General features: G+C 41.1%; 1 protein-coding gene across 1 annotated transcript in view; it reads right to left on the reverse strand.

Annotated features, from left to right (window-relative positions):
- The window catches only part of NDRG1 (N-myc downstream regulated 1), a 40,715-nt gene extending 24,445 nt beyond the window's left edge, over nt 1–16,270 (reverse strand). The window contains exons 1-2 of the mRNA XM_085221723.1: nt 16,126–16,270; nt 1,725–1,803 (exon numbers count right to left, since the gene is read on the reverse strand). Of these exons, the coding sequence (XP_085077849.1) occupies nt 1,725–1,787 (63 nt within the window). The 5' untranslated portion in view covers nt 1,788–1,803; nt 16,126–16,270. The remainder of the gene's footprint in view (nt 1–1,724; nt 1,804–16,125) is intronic.
- Nucleotides 16,271–22,511: the final 6,241 nt, after the last annotated feature.

The following is a 22,511-nucleotide window of genomic DNA, read 5'->3' on the forward strand; positions in this document are numbered from 1 at the left end:
ATGATGTAACGCTAAAGCTGTGATTTTTAGGTAATTAAGGAGTGTGATGCGCATGCAAACAGGTATGTGAAGAGCTGATGAATTTGTGGAAGTCAATTTACAGCAGCCTGAGTCCAAGATTTAAATTTCACTCTTTACAGACTATGTTTTTAACCTTAGACAATCTTTTGATCTGTACTATTGGACTCATGACCTTTTAAACATAATAATTTCAAACATTCATGTTTCCAAGTGGTATATAGATTGAAGATGTATGTAGATACAGCAACCATCTGGACAATGTATGAAATACGGCTTCATCATCACTCAGGAATGAAGAATTGGCTATAGAAAGAAGCCTAGTACACAGTAAGCCAAGATTAGACTTAAGAGAGCATCACTCACTCAGTGCCAATCTCCACCACTAACCCTAGCATATGCTGAATGTCCTCTGAGGCAATCATTTTTCCAATTTCTCTAAACACTATAAAAAAAACTTCCTCCATTTATGATAAGGATAGCCTAACAGATGATCAAACCAGATTAACTCCGCTACTTTCCGCACACTGACAAAAATTAAGGCAACTGTGAATAAAAGCACACAAGGCTCCTTGTCAATATAGCAAATTTTCATCTACATGCTATAGAAACCCAGGAAGTTCTTCAGTGTAAGACATTTCTGAACTCTGAAGCAAAAACGTTTCAGTAACCAGAGAACTTCTTCATTTTTCTGCTACTGAAAAACATTGCCACTAGAAAGGGATCTTAGTTCCTGAAAGCCCTGCTTTCATGCAATGTCCTTGGCACAGGAACTGTGTTTAAAGTTTCTCTAGACATTTCATTACATTTGTAAGTGGAAATAATTTCCTGAAGTGTTTACACAAAAAGTGGTAGAGAATAAAAAATGAAAGTAGCAAATAAAGCAATGAGGAATCTCAGTGTAGAAAACTAGAAGAAAATGTCACCATGTGTCAAGAATGACAATCACTGAGGAAAGTGAAAGAAAAATCTTAGCCTTAATTCAAGAAACAAAGCAGCAAGTTTGTTTGAATATTCCAGTGAATTATTTGCAATGAACATGAACAGGATAGGAGCGCCATCAATCAGAGTCAGATAGACACTGACCCTAGATGCTGTGGGAAGAGATTTGGAGAAAAATAGTGCAAAAACAAATGCAAAGAAGCACAACAGAGTTAAGCAAACAAAATAAAAGGCTGAAAATGGTTTTATGCTGCAGTCATAGGGCAACCCGAGCAGACACGATGGGGCAGTCATGCTTTTAGACCCACAACTACCAAGAGTGACGTAAAGGCTCTCTCTGCATATCTGCTCCTCCATGAAAGGCAGAGGATAGAGCAAAGTTTGAAACTCTGCACTGAGAAGTCTATAGGAATAGATAGATCTACTTGAGTTTGTCCAATTGGAACTGTTCAAAATAAACTCTCAGAACTGTAACTATTCAGGAAATATATATATATATATATGTTTATATATATATATATATATAAAAAATAAATATATAATATATATATATGTTCACAATAGATCAGAATTAAAGAAGCACAAAACCAGAGCAATAATTATAAACTCAATTTTGCTCCTTATTAACAAAAACCACTATTACTGCACCACCAGTTTCTCATCTGTCTTTCCATATAACTTGTTAGAACTAAGAATACATGCACAGTTGCAACAGGAATCCTGAAAGAAGACATAAAAGCGTTAAAAATGTTTAAGATAATTACCTCCTCCTTCTCCACCAGAGGTTTCACCTCTGCAAGGTTAGCATCCTGGAACTCTGTTGACATGGTCAGTAGCTGGTATCTGTGAAGATGAAGAAATATTTGCTTTCAGCTTGCATCAAAGATTAAATACAGAAGCAAATAAAGGTCCTCCCCCTTCACCATGTCCAATGATCTGCTGTCTCAGTTATAGTTTAACACAGCTTTGCAAGAGGCTTATAAATCTCCTGTAAAACATCCCCTGGTTTATTTATGTACACACACCTGTACAACATGAGATTAAAGAAATGTTAAGGCTGTGAGATCAAAACAAAAGTTTGGCAACTTCAGAACAGAGGATGCTGAAGGAAGTAAAGCAAGGACCAGCACAACTGGAGTTGGACTCGATGATCCTTATGGGTCCTTCACAACCCAGGATATTCAATGATTTTTGCAGTATTCAATCACATGAAAACTCTCATTTCACATGTGAAAAGAGGCATAACTTAATCTACACAAACATCTTCTCTCGAAGTTAGATTAAATATTCTCTTTGTTTAGATAAAGGCTCCCTCTCCAGGGTCTCTGCTTTAAGTAAACTAAATTAGATTCTCATAAGCACCATTTTTACTCTTTTACCAAAAGTAAAATCAGAAAAGGAACCTTCTTTGATTTTGAACAACCCAAGCAGTACTATGTACTAAGTAAAAACAACATGCCTTTGCACACCACTGCAGCTTATGCAATAAAAGGTTTCAAAACTATTGCAGTAGGGAAGAAGATTGCTGTATCCTGCTCTAGTAAAGGCACAGCATCACACTGCCCAGCTTAATTGGGCACATGGATTGGAAACAACCACTGGAGCCCCAGATCACATGAGTGCTGAGACAAATGGTGCAGCAGATCCTTCTGCAGGTGCAACACACTGTCTGCATACTGACCAAGCTGTACTTCAGTTTGGTGAATATATCAGTCCAAACCGGGAGCTAGAAAATGGAATATTTCATTCCCTCCATGGAGATAAAGTGCCAGGGGCTGCTCCCCCTGAAGCCCTGATGAATGACCACAGCAGGAAGCTATGAAATGGCAAACACTGATTAAGTAAGATAATGTCAAATAAATGCTGGCATCTATGTACGTGTAAATGACTTCAGATTTTAGGAAACCTTCTTGGAAGCTATACAACTGAATGGAAATTTTGGCAGAGTGGATTTTAAGTTTAAAGAAGTGCTTTGTGGGTATATAACTTCACAACTCAAGTCATGGGAGCAAAAGCAGAACTGTTATATAGAATCATAGAACCATTTATGTTGGCAGGGACTTATAAGATCACTCAGACTAACTCCCCTGCAATGAACAGGCACACCTACAGCTAGAGCAGGTTGCTGGGAGCCCCATCCAGCCTGACCTTGAATGTCCACTACCTCTCTGGGCAACCTGTGCCAGTGTTTCACTACCCTTACTATACACATATATAACATATATATATATAGTATATACATATATTATATGTATATGTGTGTGTGTATATATATATATATGTATATATATATTTTTTTCAGTCTAAATCTCCTGTTCTTGTTTCCCATTCCCAGTAATTTGTAATCCAAATTTACAACAAGACACCAAAGCTACTTAAGCAGTCAGAATAGTCAAAACAGAGTTAATTCCCCAGCAGTCACTCTAACTCACCCTCTTTCTCCAGTTTTGTTCTTAATGATTAAGATCTTTACAGACAAGCGAAATCAAGTTTGCCAAGCAACTGAAAGTGACGTTTTAGAAACAATTACATATTTTTGAAATTACAGCCATCTGTGCAATGTGCCATTCTACACAGTTAGCAACTCTGTGTGGCAGAAAAGGAAAATAAAAGCTGAAAATATTTACATGCAATCTGGAAGGTTAGAAGTACAAGGGATTTTCCATCTTTTCCCTATACAGGAGGAAAGTAAGAAGCCAGGCTCCCTGCAGTTTTCCAGTAAGTGGCTCAGGGAACAAAGCCACAGCCAGCACTCGTGGAAGAAAGTTGTTTACCCAGGACAGCTTTGGGTTTTCAGGGAGTCAGAGCATTGACTACAAATGACCAAAAATCTGTGCCAAAAAGAACAACATGGATGTCTTTTATAGCCTTAAAAAACAATCCTGTTTTCATAATAGTTCAAAGTTGTTGCTCTATGTTTCCGAAAGAACCAACATTAGGAAGTGCTGACCAGCAGATTACACTACTGCCATCAAGTCTGCTGAACAAAAGCCCAATGTGCACCACGTTCTCACTTTTGGAATGATACCAGACCTTCAAGCCACATTATGTTTTCAAATAGACATTTAAAAGCTCTGGGTTCCCCCTATCTGCACCAGGGATACCTGAAACATTCCAACTAAGGAACAGCCATGTGATAAGCTGGCACAACAGCACATTATTTCTTCCTGAGGGCTGGCAAACAAAGCCCTGCTATCTGACACCACCGTAAAAAGCTTCTAATTTTCCAAAGAGAAAGATGCTGGATTGCATAGAGGTTTTAAAAATCTCTAAAAAGGTGTTTTGCACTCCACTCTTATGTGACAGGGTAGCTTGAAGCTACTGCATAACTTTCCTAAATAACCAGACAAGCATTCTTTTATATCAATTGTAAAAGCACTTGCCTCACAGAAGTATTCATAATACAAAGTTCATTTATGTCTGCATGCAATAGAGTAAAGTTGCCAACTCGGAGAAAAACAAGTTTTTTTCACTCCATTTGGCCAACTCAGCCTGCACAAGGTCCCAAGTTCTTCCCTCTTGGACAAGCCACATCTACCCAGCAGACTCCCTCTATATCCAGCTATCAGCCGAATCCTTTGCAGATATACCTTACAGTTTTAAGTTGTAAAGCAATCATTTTTTTTTGAGTAAGAGGAAATAAAAGTTTTCAGCTGGTAAAGCATCCTGGCTTTTCAGAACAGGGATCCCAAAAAAGGAGCTAAGAAACCACACATCAGCTTATCCATCCTCAGACACCAGCAATGATGCAATCACACATACCAAACACTAGATAATCATAATATATGTGATTTAATTCATTCCAAGTACAGAAATCAAACAAGTTCCAATATACCTTGATGAAACAAGGGGAAGTGGCTTCTAACTAAAAGAGAGGAGATTTAGACCAGGCTGGATGGATCTCTAAGCAGCCTGATCTAGCTGTAGATGTCCCCATTCACTGAAGAGGAGCTGGACCAGATGACCTTTAAAGGTCCTTTCAAACTCAAATGATTTTATGATTCTGTTCTGTGATCCTACCTTGCTTCAAACTTTATTCTGCTGAAGACACCCACAAGGATGTCCAGCTTCATGAGACAGGGTGCACTGCCAAGTAGGATGGTCTCATGCCCATGAGGGCCTAGAGAAACCACTGCAAGTACTATAGGATTTGCACTCAAACCCAACCTTTCTTTATTTACACAATATCAGGGAGAACAAAGAACAGGAAAAGACTCCTTGCTAAAAGCATCATAAAGAAAGCAATCTCCTCAAAACTGTTTGTTTAAACATTGGCAGTAGATATTATTCTCCTTTTGAGATACAATACTGACATATAAGAAATTAACCTCACCAGAACAGCCTGACAGCATTTCCATCACAAACTGAGCAAGCAGAAGGGACAGCAGTCACTTTAAACGTGGGACTAAATACTTGTGAGGATTTAAGGGCAAAGAGAAAAGGGAAAAGTCCTTGGACACTGAAGATCATGGCTCCAAAGCTCTGGTGTTGCTCTCTTTGGGCAGAGAGAACCATGTAAGACTTGACCCCGGGGCCACATTTTGGAGCCATTTCCAGGCTGGCCATATCACTCTGAAAGCCCCATGTGTCCTAAGAGCTCAGGCACCAAAGCAGGTAGGAATTATCACTGGAGGATTACCCAGGTAGGAATTTATTCTTGGAGGTGTTCAAGGCCAGTCTGGATGAAGCCCTGGGAAACCTGATGTAATGTCTAATGTAGTGGTTAATAATCTTGCCCATGGGAGGGGGCTCAAACTAGATGATCTTTGAGGTTCCCTCCAACTTTGTGGTTCTGTTATTCTATAGCAGCTCAAGACTTCATGAACAAGCAAGGTTGGAGCAAGGAGGGAGAGACCTAACATCTCCAGAGGTCCAGACAAATAACCAAGCAGCTCAGGCCACTGACAACAAGGCAAAACAACTTATTGTGATGTTCAAACAGCATTTATAACCTTACATATAGCCAAATAGAGTTTTCCCAGTGATTAACAGTAAGTGCTGTGAGCTAGTCTGATTAACTTAAAAGAAAAAAAATATATATATGGTCTCTTTAAGCTGGAGAAAAACTTGGAAAAAACCCACAAACATCTCTGTTACACAGAGACACGTGGACTTCACTTAATAGCAACAGTGTATGGTTATGCTCCACGGTGTCTTAAATGCTGTATGCATTTCAGATATTTCATAACAAATGTTACAAATTTAATCTTCCTCTTTATGATTAGCTTGGAAATTAATCATCTTGCAAGCATCCAAAAGTGTTCATGCATAAGCATCTGCCCACACTATGCCCTCTTTAAGCTATTCTTTGTTACAGGCACTGGTGTCACGAGGTCCATTGTGTACTGTCTGAATTACTGATTTTCTCTGACATAGTTTCACACAATAAATCCAGAAAAGGTTTTAACAGAAGTGACTCTTTCAGAGCTCTTCCCCTTTTAAAAATACATGACTTAACAGTTACACAGCATCTAATTAAACTGAACAGCAAGTGTCAAAAGTTGAAGACTCTCACCTACTTGGGACATGATACTTTTCCTTAGCCTTTGGGACTCCTACATCAGCCTCTTGATTTTCATCTACCTGTTAATAACCAGGTAACCTTACGTCACTTAAAATCTCCTATCTAAAATGTATATTTTTTGATTAAATAATACCAGGAATCTGAAACAATTATGCTGCCTCAGAGTGACAGGGTGTACTCGGGTTCATAGATATTCTGTGCATCACTGTGTGGGGTGATGCTTTTTTTAAGAAGGGTACTTCTTAAAGCACAGAGCACCACTGATCCTTATGTTTTTTGTTGCTTTATTTGGCTTTATTCCCTTCCAACCCCTTTTGAAGTTAGTCCACAATCATGCTTTAGTAGAAAATAAAGCTTAAGTCTGAAACAAAATTGGTTCTTAATAGCATAATGGATCATAACAGCAGTTCTCAAAGCCAAAAATAATTAGGGCTTAAAGTTTTAGACATTCTACGATTGAGACTTATGTCATGCACTAATCAATCTGATTAGGAAACTGAGATGTTTCAGCCAAAAGCTTGAGTCCCATGCCAAGTAACAGCTGAGTTAAGCCACAAGGATACGACCATGATGATGGAGCCAGCGGTGGGTCTGCTGGGCTCCAGGTGAAGCACCACAGTGTTCCCTACGGTTTCATCATACCACTGTTGGTATGAAAATGAAGATCTCAAGGCTCGTCTCCAGTCCTTTTGTTCCATCTGTTTCCCTTGTGTGGCTGGCACCAGTGCAGAGCTGTTCTGCTACAATCACTCTGGGATTAAACAGAGCCCTTACGCTGCCAATTCCTCAGACCAGGGCCTGGTTCCTCTTCACACACATGATACGCTCTGGCAGCTGAACACTGGTAAGTAGCATCAAAGCAAAGGGAACTGGAAGCAAACCCTTTCTCTATCCCACAGATATTGAGTAAATTGGACAGAACTGTTGCAAAACTATTTGCACAATATTCTGTCTGTGGGATGCAATTAAAAATGTTTCTTGAAAGGCCTGGGGTCCAACCATGCTTCTTGGGAGTAAAATTTAGCATCACAAAAGGTGGCAGTGCTAATTAAAGTCCACGTCTCCCATTTCTTTTTTTCCTTTGATGAACACCCCTACCTCCTCCACAGTATAATGAGAAATCGTTGGCACAGAAATGGAGAGTCTGCCATGTCTTAATGTTTTTGTTGTGTTTTTGTTTTTTTTTTCCCCTGTTGCAGCAACTCCAATATGATCTATAGTAAAACAGCATGAGTCCGGGAAAGGTAGACTACAGACCCAGACATTCACGTTTCTTTAGCATCTGAAACTGGTGGAAATCTTAGTGGAAAGTAAAATCTCCAATAATGTGATTTCTTTTTCCAAAAAGCTTAAAAATACTCGTGCTTTTAACATTAGCACTAAATAGTGTTTTTAGTACCAAACAATGCTATTATCACCACCCACCTCCTCAAGCAGCCACTGTTCAGTACTGGTATGGCAGCAAACACTCATTGCAGATTGTGGTGGCCCAGTGTAGCAGTATCACAGAATCACAGAATCACAGAATCGCCAGGGTTGGAAGGGACCTCAAGGATCACAAAGCTCCACTCCCCCTGCCATATGTAGGGCCACCAACCTCCCCATTTAATACTAGACCAGGCTGCCCAGGGCCCCATCCAACCTGGCCTTGAACAGCTCCAGGGACAGAGCATCCACAACCTCTCTGGGCAGCCTGTTCCAGCACCTCACCACTCTCTCTGTAAAGAATTTCCCCCTGACATCCAACCTAAATCTTCCCTCCCTCAACTTAAAACCATTTGCACTTGTCCTGCAGTTATCAACCCTTTCAAAGAGTTGATTCCCCTCCTGTTTGTAGGCTCCCTTTAGGTACTGAAAGGCTGCAATGAGGTCACCCTGCAGCCTTCTTCTCTCCAGACTGAACAAGCCCAGCTCCCTCAGCCTGTCTTCATAGGGGAGGTGCTTCAGCCCCCTGATCATCTTTGTGGCTCTCCTCTGGACCCTCTCCAACAGCTCTCTGTCTTTCTTGTACTGGGGGCTCGAGACCTGGACACAGTACTCCAGATGGGGCCTCACAAGAGCAGAGTAGAGAGGGACAATCACCTCCCTGTCCCTGCTGGCCACCCCTCTTCTGGTGGAGCCCAGGATACCATTTGCTTTCCAAGCTGCAAGAGCACACTGCTGGCTCATGTTAAGTTTTTCATCCATCAGGACCTCCAGGTCCTTCTCTGCAGGGCTGCTCTCAAAGACCGCTCCTTCCAGTCTGCCTTGGATTCCTCCAGCCCAAGTGCAAAACCTTGCACTTTGCTGTGTTGAATCTCATTTAGTTCACCCAGGCCCACCCTCCTGTTGAGGTCCCTCTGAATGGCATCCCTTCCTTTCACCGTGTCAACCACACCACTCAGCCTGGTGTCATCAGCAAATTTGCTGAGGATGCACTCGATTCCATCATTGATGTCATTGATAAAGACGTTAAAGAGCACCAGTCCCAAGACAAGCCCCTGGGGGACGCCGCTCATTGCCAGCCTCTACCTGGACATAGAGCCATTGATGACCACCCTCTGCCTGTGGCCTTTCAACCAGTTTCTTATCCATTGGGTGGTCCACCAGTAGGGCAGCCCAGGGCCTCAGTGAGAAGAAATTCAACATCTAAGTGGCAGCTGGAATTTACTTAGAAATTCATTATGCCCATTTGTTCTACTGCCAAAGTTTTGTTTTAAACAACTCCAGGTCATGAGTGGTGGTACCAAAGAGTGAAAAAATCAAAGAGCAAGTAGATGTCTTCCAGGCCTTGTTCTCTCACACCACCAGGCCAGCATGTCTCCTCTCACTGTCCCAGCACTCCTAGCATCGTCTCAGTATTCTTCCCCAACCCTCCCTACTCTCCTCCTTGAGCTGAGGGCAAACAGAAAGGTCTTAAGCAAAGATTAAACTAAAAATTAAAGGCAAAGTACAAACCCCAACACCTAGGCACTAGACTGGGCTTTGGGAGTGAATTCAAAAATGAAAACTGCAAAGACATATTTAGCATTTCATTGCATGGAAAGAGACGGCTTCAGCCACAAAGATTTCAGTCTAAACAGACAAGAAACAATCTATTGTTCCTGCAGCTCACCAGTGTCAGGCTATGCTCCCCACCCCCTCCTATTTTCAATCCGCCATGCTTTAACAGTTCATAGCTTCTGCCCAGCTGCAACTACTTCAAAAAGTGGGTGGTTCTGTGCAAGTTAGAGGCAAAAACACGATGAGATTATTCCAGAAGGGACATGCTCATAGTATACTCAGAGATGAAGAATGTTATTGGGCTCTAAGCTGCAGCACCCTTACAAACACATAGTAATTTCTTTTTATTTAATTTGCATTTTCATCCTGATATTGCAAATACAAGTAATCAAATTACAAAACAACATGACAAAGGTTGTAGATGTGTTTCAATTTACATTTATTCATTAGGTTATACTATATGGGTTACAGCTTATGAGTTGATAGACTACTTGTTCTACCAGCTATTAAAATTACTCACTCATTGCTATTATAAGTTCTCTATAATCCTTGCCAAAATGTCTGGGATGAAGTTTTCCATGACAAGTGTCCAATGGTTTGTTTGTTTTTCGGTAGAAAAGTATAATTTATGGATATCTTTTTGTTCCTGCAAGCTTTCAGTCCTCTTTTCTAGAAAGAACTTTAGCATTCTTGAACTTAACCAGTACTGGAACTTTGCACAAATGGTCATTGTGTTAAGGACACAACTTTCATTCTTCCCAGGGAATTCTTCCCATTATAAAGTTACTCAAATTTAAGGATTAGCACACACTGAACTATTCCGGGTTAGATTTGGGTAACAGCAATATTGTCTACAAGTCTCAACATCCAGAGATACAAAATAATCTTCCTAAGGCTGTACACACCATTGCCTGTATCACAAGGTAAAAGGTCAGTGGGTTAGTATCAAAGTTAGCACCATCAAGTGCTGGAATACTCTTTGTTTCTTACAATAAGAACTTCCAAATTCCATCAAGATGATGAAAAGGCAATTCTTTATCCTCAGATAATGTTTTGCAATTCCTTATCCATCCATACTCCAACTCAGCATCTATTGCATCAAGTAATGAATTACAAGTTATCACTTTCCAGACTTTCTTTATAAGAGAGGCTGGGGTTACAAAGGCACACACTGCAATTCATAATTGGGATTTCACACATGATGTAAAAAAAAATGCAGTGTGTTCCAAGAGAGAGAAAAAATGTATGATGTTCTTAAATACTTTTTAAACATGTCAAAATATAAGGGGCCATCATGAAACACAGCAATGCCTGTATTTCATAGAATAATCACATAATCCAATACAGTTCCAATTTGTCAAAGGGTATAAACACATCCTAAAATTTATCAGGGAAATGTTACATTCAATATATAGAAAGTATATTTAAAGCACTCAAGAATCCTAGCAGAAAGAAAATGACATCATTAGCTTGACTAGGTGCACACAGGCTTCCCGAAGGAAGTTAAACCAAAAACTCACAAGAGCAATCCTTCCTTCCTCTAATATTGCATTTCCTGTCTGTATGCCTGCTTACTCTGCTAACGAATAAGATTTCCTTTAAATGTTTTATTCGACTTTCCTAACTAGCTTTCTGCCATACCTTGTGCCTACTATTAAATACACTCCTGTACATAACATATATTACAGATCTTAAGCTTTGAACACTAGCTCTTCCATCTAGCTTGACCTAACTGTAGGGATGACTGTTCATTGCAGGGGAGTTGGATTAGATGAACTTTAAGGGTCCCTTCCCACTCAAATGACTCTTTGACTATGGTCAACAGAATCTTCTTCAGGGATATTACAGTTAAGATCCCTATCACTTTTTCTTCCTAAACATCAGAATGTTTATAGAGAAATGAAGTCATAAGAGTGGTGAAATGTCAAAGAAACAAATACCTAAGTAATTAATTCAGTAAATAAATAAATGCCAAACCAAACAAACAACAGCAACAAGAAAACACCAGGAGAACCTTGAAAGAACACAGAAAAAAATCATTTTAATTAATTTTCATGCTCTGCTAACTTCTAAGATTTGCTCTTTTCATTAAGTTCTACATTGCCCATACAGTACTAACAGACTTGTCTTAGGCATGGTAGAAAAGAAGGAACAAGAGCTATACTTTTGATACTATACTTAGATCAAAGAGGAAGTAGAAAGTTAAAGGCTTGGAAAAGTATTGAATATCCAATTTTAAAAACAAGACTTGAAAAGGAAGATCTGCGTGGATTGACTTCCATCTATAAAGAGAAAAAAAAAACACCTGACTGACAGATGAAAAAGATATATTAAAATTGCGACAATTAACTGAAAGGAAGTAGCACAAAACCCAAAAGAAACATAGGAAACGTGATCAGCCACACAAAATTAGAGCAGTAAAACTGACATACATCCTGCTTCATGCAAACAGATGTAGCTGCGGAAAATTTCATCAGTACAAGCTGTCCAGTTGTGCATCCACACGCACACTGTGGAGCTCTGCTGGATGGAGAACATCCCGTTGACAACAAACTGCTGGGTGCCATCCAAAGACAACACTCCCATGCCAGTTTGGAAACAAAACAGGCCTGATCCTGCATCAGCCCTTAGCTAAAAGTAAAACTAAACTCATCTCCCTCATTGTTAACATAGAAGCTTGAACATTTGAGTCTGAAACTTGGATAATTGCAGGCTTTACTCTCTAAGCACTTTCTGAGTTTAATCACATGGCAAATAATGGTACTGATTCCCACAGATGCTCTGAATTGAGTTTGATTATGTCATAATAACACTTTAATGATACATGATCACCTATCTGAGAGAAGCTGAGTATGCTTTGTTACTGCTATTCCAACTCCACAGTCAAAGTGAATTAACAATAGGGATTACCTCCCGCTGACTGGCCCCACTGAAGTTACCCAGAGCTCTGGAAGTGACACAGATAGGAAAAAACATCACCATTTGAGAGAAACAAGTTCAATAGCCATTGATTTCCAAGAGGCCTAACCCAGCTTTTTAATAATCAGTAGCAACACATTACCAAAGTTGAAAACAGGAATTCCATATTCAAAGCCTTTTAAACAGTTTCAGAATATTTCCCATGACTTTCCAGTACTACAAAGTCATATATTCACTACTTTTTAGACACAGTTTGGCAGATAGCACAGGGGCAACTGCTGCTTCCTTGACCTGCTGGAGATCCCCATGTCTAAGTCTAGAACTTCTCCACCAAGAAGGTGACAGGGATAGCACCTTTGTGCATAGGTAGACTCACCAATGCTCACCTAAAAGCTGAAGCTGAAGAGCTATCTACATATAACACCATTTGTTTGAAGAAACAGCATCACTGATAGGACAGTGTGTGCTCCTCTGCACTTCTGTGAGATTTTTAAGTCAGAAGCAAACAAAGTCTGTCAGCTGGAAGTCTCACTTGGTCTCACTGAGGGACATGGTTTAGTGGGAAGTATTGGTGATAAGTGGACGGTTGGACTGGATGACCTCAGAGGTCTTTTCCAACCTTGGTGATTGTATGATTCCATGATTTCATCATTATTCATATCAAGCAGCTGCTGCACCTGCCATCATCTCCCGTTTCCTGCAGTTTTCCTTTCCAGTGGTCAAATCAGAGCAACAAGAGAAAGTCATTGCTGCTGAATATTGCTGAGATTTAACTAACACAGGCCACTACTTTCCCAGGCTCTATTTCCCCTGACAGTAAAAGGGCTTTTGCTGCCTTAAGCTTCCAGCTGTATGCGTGATGTAAATGCTGTTGAACTATTATAATTAGTTTGTATTATTTTTGAGAATTTTACTGTTCCTAGTCATCTTCTTTCCGAAGAACTTCAAGCCAGCTTCACCCATCTGTATAATTTCTTTCACTCTGTCCATTTTGAGGTAATAAAAGCAGGAAATATCTCATTACATTTACACTCCACATTTAGTGCAACACAGCTCTAATATGGTTAAGACAGTGTTTTCTGTGCGAAGTTCAAAGTTTGCCAAAATCCTTTAAGCTGGCCATGAGAAGATGCATGTTGCACTTCAGTCAAACAAATTCATCACTTTGGTTTAACAATTTGAATCAAATAATTTTTCTCATGTCAGATCACTGTTAATCCCACCTGAACTGCAAGAATAAATTACTCATTTGGTTTAGAAATATTTTTAATGACCAGGCTCCCATGCCAAACTGCTTCCCAAGGTGCACTGTGATATTCCTATGTAGCTGCCATAGTGTCAAAAGGAAAACTGAAAATACAGAATAATATTCCCCCTGGGAGCAAAGAAAACTGGGGAATCTTACTGTTCTCACTGAGCATTCTTCTGATCTACTCAAATAATGTCATGGCTTTAGCCTCTCTTTCTATTTTGGCAAGAACAAAAAAACCACCATTGTGCAGGGCAGAAACAGCACAACTTAAGGAGGCTTTAGTGGCGAAGGTGCTGGTTCCCAAACAGCAGCATGCACACCCACATCATTTTTTGTGCTGTTGCCAAATTCCGTGGGCACCTAACAGCCTGACATCTCTATCCTCCTGCCACTTCGGGTGAAGTGACCAATGAATGAAGGGCACCAGTATATAAATCTGTTTTCTGAAGAGAAGTAAATGAAAAATCCCAGCTGGGCAAAGCCTAGATCCCACCACTAGCTTGGTTTTAGGCCAGCTATTCCAGAGTATGCCCAATCTCAAGGAATTATTTCATCTCTCAGTTCACTTGAAGTTGATGTTTGGGTTCAAAGTTTTCAAGTTGAAGCCCAGCCCATCCCTCGTCTGCCTAACAGCAGCTCAAGGAACTCACATTCAGAAGTTGCAGCCTGCAGTTCCTCAAACTGTTATGCCACTGCATCTATTCCATTTACACTGAAAAATATCAGGTTCAGAAACCATACACCTCCTAAGAAGTCTCTCATCACTATATCAAAAACTATTTTCACTGTACAAGTGATTTCCAGATACCGCTGTATGTCCAGTAACACCAGTTCCTCCTGAATCCACTGATGAATTATTCTTCTTGAAGGCCCCACTGCTTATTAGTACTCAGGAGATCATACAAACACTTTGGAAGATTTTATTTTTTGCTGCATCTACTGCTGTTCTACATTTCAGCCACAGTCATTAAGCTCTTGCTGTACATGGGACAGAGTACAGCATTAGCTGTTCCCTGTTGACTTCAGTACTCGTGGTAAGAACACAGTCACTCTATGTCAAACTGTTAGACTTTGGTTAAGAAAACACAAGATTTTTAAAAACATGCTCCCAGAGCCAAGTTCAAACTGCACAAACTTTGCTGCTGGCCAAAGCTTTGCTGTAAATTATGCCTGTAACAGCCAAGACTAAAAACAGCAAGGCAGGCTTACACGTGTGTAAGTATTTCATAGCTTTTGTTTAAAGGCTATTTCCATTTCTTGCACCAAACGGTGTGCTTATTAGCAGCTGTATATTTTTGACACATTTGAGTCCCCCTCCCCCTCAAAAAAAAAAAACAACCATGGACAAAAGGTCAGACGAAGTCAAAGCAGTGTGAAACCTAGCACAGTATCTGGATAGAAAGCTTCAGGTTGTCACTGATTTCTTCCATGCCTCTACCATTGCACTTTCAAGGTTCAAAACACAGGTCTCATTTAAATAGCCAAGTCAGGAAAAAAGAATAAAATAACACAGCTGGTAAATATCTCTATCTGGAGCCTAAAAAAATCCCCAGCGAGTCTGGGGATGGGGTGAAAAACTGGACATGAGTGGCTAAGATAGCGGTAAGGTGAATTTGCAAGTGTTTCATAGGAAAACCATAAACCATAACTGAATAGAAAGCACTAACCAAAACATCCTCGTTGCAGAGTGAAATCTCATCCTTCAACAGATCCAGTACACAGACTGCCTCCACTACAAACACTACACTGAAGTGCCCTGAATCTGAGCAGTGCCTGAAAGGGCTTACAACTAATTACACCCAGCAGAACATATTAAGATGGTAACCCCACTGAAACCACTGTCAAGGAAAGTTTGGATGTCAATCAAGTCTATCATCTGCTGCAAATACAACATGGAGCTGCGACAGCACAGAGACAAGAGCAACAAGCACCAGTAGTCAACTTCCGTAATAAAGTATGTGCTTTCGTTTCACAGCTGTTTACCAGCCCAGCCTGCTGCTGCCACGGGAGCCTCAACCGTGACAGCAGCATCCAGCAGCTGCCCCCACCGCTGCTAGAGCTGGGGCACGGCTGGGCTGCCAGCCTGCAGCCCCTGCCACACCTCCACTCACATCGCCAGCAGCTAGAAAAACCCTGCTTGGAAGAAGGGGGTAGAAAAAGAGGAAAAAGAAAGAAAAAGAGGAAAAAAGAAAAGAAGAGAGTGAGAGAAAGAGAGAAAAAAGAAAGAAGAGAAGAAAAAAAAAAAACACCAAGAAAATAAGAAAGAAGAAAAAAAAAAAGCGAAAAAGAGGGGATGATGCAATGCTAGACCCTCGAATGGGCTTAGCTGCAAGGCTCATGAAGGAAGTTAAGTGGATGGCTGGATGGATGGTTAACTGGGATGGATGGACTAACGGGCATAAAGACAGATAGATAGATAGATAGATAGATAGATAGATAGATAGATAGATAGATAGATAGATAGATAGATGGACGGACCCGCCCCTACCTGCCCCCAAGAGCCGCTCTCCGTGCGCTGCCACCGCCGCGCTCCGACCGCCACCCGCCTGCTCCCGCGGGGTGGATTTATAGCCCTCGCCCCGCCCGCCGGGAGGCGCTGCCCTCCGCCGCTGCTGTCCGTGCCTTCCCGGCGGCCGCACGGGGCGGGCCACCACCCGTTTCGGGGCTCCGCCTGCCCGTCTCAGCGTCCTAGTGCCTCCCCGCCGCCTGTGGATGTCAACACCCCGGCTGCCAGATCTGTACCGGGTTCCTACATCTCAAGTGGAACCACCGGTAACCCGGGTCCCCTCTCATCCACCGGGTCTTGCAGCCCAGCCAGGAGAAGATTTGGGTGCAGTGAATGGCTGAGACCTGCCCTGCTTCACGAAGTGTTTACCGTGCCGGGAAAGAGTTTCACACAATTCAGTGAGAGGCGAGTTAGCACAAGAGGTTTTCCCGAATACCCGAAGAGTAGCATTCCTGGGAAAGGCTGAGCAAAAGACTGCAACGGGGGAGGGGGATCCTGGTACAGGGGGTCAAAATCATGTCTATGTGTGCGCTACTATATAAAGATAAGCCTGCTTACCAAATTCTGCATTGCAAAACTTACTCATTAACATGGCCACTAGGATTGAATGCTGCTTTGAGTAGAAACAAAATAACACCGTCATACATTTCTAATGAAGTTCAGAGGGTGCAGCGGGTGCAACAAGTGCTGTGTGAGTTTCCCAGAGAACAGCTCTTTGGCAAGAGGCGCAGCTAATCGCTTATTCCGAAAAGAGGCCCTAGCCTGCTGAGTAAAGAGTATTGCTATATACACAGATCTGCTGTGTAACCACCCGCAAAGGGGCAGGTTAAAATGTGACAGCCTGCTCTGCTTTTCCGACTTTCTGTAAAGCATACTTAACTCCATATGTGTGATTTCACATAACAGCCACTCTTCTATGATAGACTGCTGTGACCCAAACTATTGAAACCCACAGCGTGTTTTCATACTCTGTCATGCAGCAACTTGAAGGGGAAATCAGAAATTCCTGATACTCTGAAACTCTGGTAATCTCTCAGCCTCTGTTTTCTCAGCTATACAATAAGCTTACTAACTCCAGCCTGTAAAAGACTGCTGCTGTTCAGATGCGTATTAGCTTCTCTCCTCCTAACCGTGCTTCTGCACCTGAGTCAAAAGTGCTGACTTTGGAAAAAGAAAACTGGAAATCTGGTACTTTTTTTTCACTGTGAAATAGCGAGAGACCATGCTGTGCAGCAGTAACTATGAAATATTGTGTTTACTAAATCTAAGTTCTCATCAGGTTTTCTTACCTTTGATTAGTTAATGTCTACAAGGCTGAATAGCGTTTCTAAAACAACAAAAGGGAAGCATTTGTCATTCTGAGACACAGACAGAGCTGCTCTCTGTATGCTCTCTCTGTTTTTTTCATCACAAAAGGTCAAACAGTTTTCGTACTTCTTTTAAACTGTGAGGCCAAGAAGCCAATGAAACCATGAAAAATCATTTACAACTGAGCCGATTTCAAAGTCAGATCTTCAAAATGAAGTCATCTAATAGCTTGGCTTGCTGTTTGTTATGGAAGATCTATCTAGATCACTGGCTCCTAAAGTTATGGAACAAGTGCTAGAACAAAAAGATGGACTTGACTAATTTTCCAAGGGATTAATCCTTTCTTTGTCTGATCATGAAACAAAATCACTCGGAAGCATTCAGTCCTTCAGAAAACAGATCTGGGTTGGTGTCTGTGTGGTTTGGCCCACCCTCAAGCAGTTTTTCATTCTGCTGTGCTTGGCTGCTTTCTGGGGAAGGGGCTGAAAGCTCAAAAGGTTCAAACGGTATGAACCATTTCATATGCAGTGAACGCAGACTTCTGCAGTAAAAACAAGAACTGAGATTGGAACGAACTGGAGAGCTGGAATGAAGTGTTTTCTTTAGCTTTGACTTCTGCAGTTTGTTATTTAGATCACATGTAGTGTTAGACTCTCAAAAATGCTGGAGACAGAGAGGTAGCAGCCTCCAGGAGTCGGTAGCTGGGAATATGTGCATCCAGATTGAGACCCCTCACCAGCTCAAGCACAGTTCCTACCTATTCTGCTTGTTTATAATAAGAGAATAGCTGAGAATAGGCTGAGAATAACATAGTGATTCACAGGGCCTTTTGAGGGTGGTTGGTGGATTGCAAAAGAAAATGCTGTTGTTCCAAAACCAAGTTAGGAAGTATTTTACTATGTGAAGATGTAATTGCTCAAGTTTGTACTTGGAGAGCCAAATCCTGCCATGTGCCAGAAAGGAGCACAGCTGAAACCTTGGGGAACTTCATTCCCTTGGCTTCAGGCAGTCCACTTAGAAAACAGGGAAAACAGGAATTTCAAGGTTTAATTTGCTAGGGTGGCACTGCTGACAAAGCAGCAGGCAGTGCCTCAGTGAGCTTTCAGCCTGTGCTGGACTGCACAACTGCGCACGCTGCCTTGGTGGCTGAGCATCTCGTGTACCATTTGCAGTACGTGCAGAGACTTGTGGACTGGAGGAACCACTGTGCTAGGGACACAGGCCAGCTGCCAACCACAGGGGCCCACTGAAAAGCTAAAGAGTGCTTCTACTTTAAATATTATTTTATTTAATAAACCAGCTTTATACAGTTGGCATACACTTAGCTTTTTCAAATGAGCATTTCTACAGAGAAGGCTGCCCAGCCGCTGATTTCCACTCCTTTACCAGCTAATAGGCTGTTCAGAATTGCCTGAAAGCATCATTGCTCTCCAGTTCTGCCTTTGACTTCCAGTCGAGATGACAACATTAGTCTCCCAAGGTTTTTGAAAGTAAATAGGCATTGATTTACTGTTTTACTTTGTTCTAGTTAGCTGAGGTTTTGCACACCCAGAGAGATACGCACAAAGAAGGGAAACGGCATACTTCCATACTTCCATGTTAGAGAAAGATTCATGTTCACTACATAGTCATATGTAGTATCATATGCTGAGCAGAAACCTGCTTAAGTCTTCCAATACCTGGAAATGACGATCTTTCAGAATTTAAAAAGCTCTTTAAAACCGTTAACTAATCAATGCTTACAAGGCTCCAGGGAAAAGAAGATGGTGCAAATGAAGAACTGCTAGATTAGGGACCTGATCCAGTACCCACCGAAGGGCAGCAGTTTCATCTGTCTCAACACTATGGAAAGAGATTTTAATTATTTTACTGTTCTCCTTTCCTTGCTATGAAAACATTAACAGAGGAAATTAGGGTGGTTGTGCTGCAGCAGTAAAGAAGGAAAAAGAGTTGAATGAACTTGGAGCACAGCATTATTTTTTTAAAAAAGAAGTCCCTTTCTTTAGAAAGCTTTCTGCACTCTATTTACATTTAAGCAGTGGTAATATTATTAGTCACTGCTAGAGTAACTGGGTGTTCCCTTGTTCTCACTAACAATACAACTACATGTTTTATGAAAAATATACTTGATGTTTGCTGGTTCATGTAAAAAGAATTCCCTGTGTGACCCATCAAATATCACACCCTCTCCACTGGGAATTTTATTCTACTGGAGCTTTTGTTGTCTTTGGATCCCTTGATGATGCTGACATGGAGCCATACGGATCAGTTCTCCTCCAAAAATTATCCAATGCAGCTTTGAACTAGGGCACTGACCTCAATAAAAATTATAAATAAACAACACAATGGACTACAGATTCACATGCCCTTGTCACAGATTTCCCTGATATCATTCATACCCCCACATAAGTACTTATTTCCAGTTTGGAAACTGCTTTTGGCAGGTTTATGTTTTTTAGTAAGAGCATAGATGTGAGATGACTCATTGGGCTCGCAATATGAACTTCCTTCCATTAGCAAAGGAAGTAACAGATTTTTTTTTTCGTATATTTGCTTAGAAAATCAGAATTTTTTTTTTCTAGGTATTAATTTGATGAATGGAGTGGCTAATTTTTTTTTGTTTGTTTTGTTTTGTTTTGTTCTGTTTTGTTTTGTTTACAAAGGTATGTCCCTTCAGGAGGTTTCTGGTGAAGCATTCTGGAGGTTTTGGTTGGAACGAGATGATCTTTCAAATCCCATCCAATCCAAGCCATTCTATGATTCTATGATTTTTTCCAAAGGGAATAGTTTTTTGCAGGAAGTTCAGTGAACTGGTGTGATATCTGTGAGCAAAATTCACAGCAGGACTCAACTGCTGAGTGATGGTCCCAGCCCAAAATCAGTACTCATGCTTTCAGTTCAATGCATGGGAACTACTAAAGTGCCTAAGAACTGGGTTTCAGAGAAGTCAACATACTGAATGGCAAATATTAAACCTACCTAGGAGAAAGTGCCAAGAGAGGCATGGCTTAAAATAGGTTTTATGTCTATTTCCACATAAGGTTTTTGGCTCTGAGTCATCTCCAAGAGAAAAATACCTATGATCCATCAGTCTTTGCTTTGTCTACTAATGCCTCATAATCAATAACCCATGGATAATGCAGGCCAAATACCATACACATGCAGTTGAGTTGCAGCACAGCCCTCCTGCTTACCAGGAAAAAATCTCAACCACAGCCTACTCAGTGGTTATATACCCATTGCACAACATTTTGCTTGCAATTTCTCTTGTTGATGCTAATGCATCTTGGAAAAAAAAAAATCATCAAATCAGACAAAACCAGAAGAATTTGTTTCTGTGGCTCACAGATGTCCTTTGAAAGGCTGGCAGATTGCTCCGTATCCCTGCTATAGTAGGAAAGGGAATCAGGATTTACCACATAATACTCTGATTTTTCCAGTCCTCTTACAAATAGGGCTAAGGTTGTAATATCTGGATTAAAGCAAAGAATCCATGAAGACAGCTTTTCCAGTGTGTCTTTTGGGCAAAGATGGAGTCAACAGAGACTTTCTGAAACTTGCATACAATTACACAAAAAGGAGGAGATCCCAAATAGGATTTTGGTTAGGGTCTAGAACAGCTCCTCTTCCTAGTACGACAGTGGTTTTGCATGTATCAAGTAGTAAAGGTGGCAGCCCAGAAGGGTTACCTTGTCCTCCTTCCAGCTGTGATAGAATTACTTTCTTCGTAGTGCCTGGTATGATGCTATATTTTGGCCTTTGGAGAAAAACACTGTTGATAATACAGTGATGTTTTAGTTATTGCTGAGCAGTGCTGCACAGAGGCATGGATGTTTCTTTTTCTCAGCTTGTACTGCCCAGCCAGTGAGGAGGATGGGGGAACAAAGGGAGCTGGGAGGGGACAGAACCAGGACAGCTGACCCAAAATGGCCAGAGGGATATTCCATACTATATTTCCATATATGAAAAAAAAAACCATAAAACTGAGAGCAGTTGACTGGTGTTATAGCTGCTGCTCTGAGACCATTTGAACATTGATTGTTGGGTGGTGAGCAGTCGCTTTGTGCATCACTTGGTTTGTAAAAATATGCATTTATCATTACTATTATTTCTGTCCTCCTTCTCTGTATTACAAAATAGCTTTTACCTCAACTCATGAGTTCTACTTCTTTTCTTTAGTAGGGAAGTGAGTGAACAGCTGCATGGTGCTGACCTGCCTTCCAGGTACCATAGCATGTCTTTGTTTGCTTGCATGTTGACCACAGCTGGAGCGTAATACACTGCTGCTAACTATCTTGCCTGATTTAATCTTGTGTTTTCTACTCAGGCAGGTTCTTTGTTTTTATCTTCTTTATCACCTGCTTGCCATAGAGCAGAAGCAGAAGAGTGCCATTCACCATGGCCTGTCTGCATGCTGATGGCCTCTGTGGAAAGTGCATGGTGGCCAGCTGCTCAGAGGCCCTCTTGTTTTCCCAAAGCTAAACACAAAGCTGTATGGAGCTTCTTAGAGATCAGAGAATAGGTTTTATGGCACCTGATAGCCCATTTTATGAGGCTATTTAGGCCTGTTGAGGCAATATTGCAATCTTCAGGCCTGTCCACCTGCTAAACACACACGTACACACCTGTATATACAATGACAGAGCTGATTTGTTTAGGGATCTAGGCTAAACATACAGATGAATGCAGTACATTCCCTTTTAGGCGTAGCTGTACTGAACGGGTATGAGATATTATTCTTGTCTTATTCGCACTGATTCTTTTTATGCTAACGATAAGCAGGCAAGGAAGTACAGAGATCTGTTTGAAACTAAAAGCAGCGCTGTAACCCTACACAGTGGTCAGAGGAGGAATGCAAGATTGCACCTTTATAAATGAGTGGGAATTTTTTGCAGATCTCTAAGGTAGATGATCTTCTCCATCCCATATCTAATGTTACTTTGCATTATTCAGGAAGGGTTTACTTGGACTGAAGAAATCATATTACAAAGTACTCCTTTTGGCATGGGCAAATACTATTTTCTATTCCTGTCTGAGAGTAGTGTATTTACTTCTCTTCC

This window comes from Meleagris gallopavo, chromosome 3 (assembly GCF_905368555.1).
Source record: "Meleagris gallopavo chromosome 3, MGAL_WU_HG_1.1, whole genome shotgun sequence".
In the NCBI taxonomy this organism is placed as follows: Eukaryota; Metazoa; Chordata; class Aves; order Galliformes; family Phasianidae; genus Meleagris; species Meleagris gallopavo.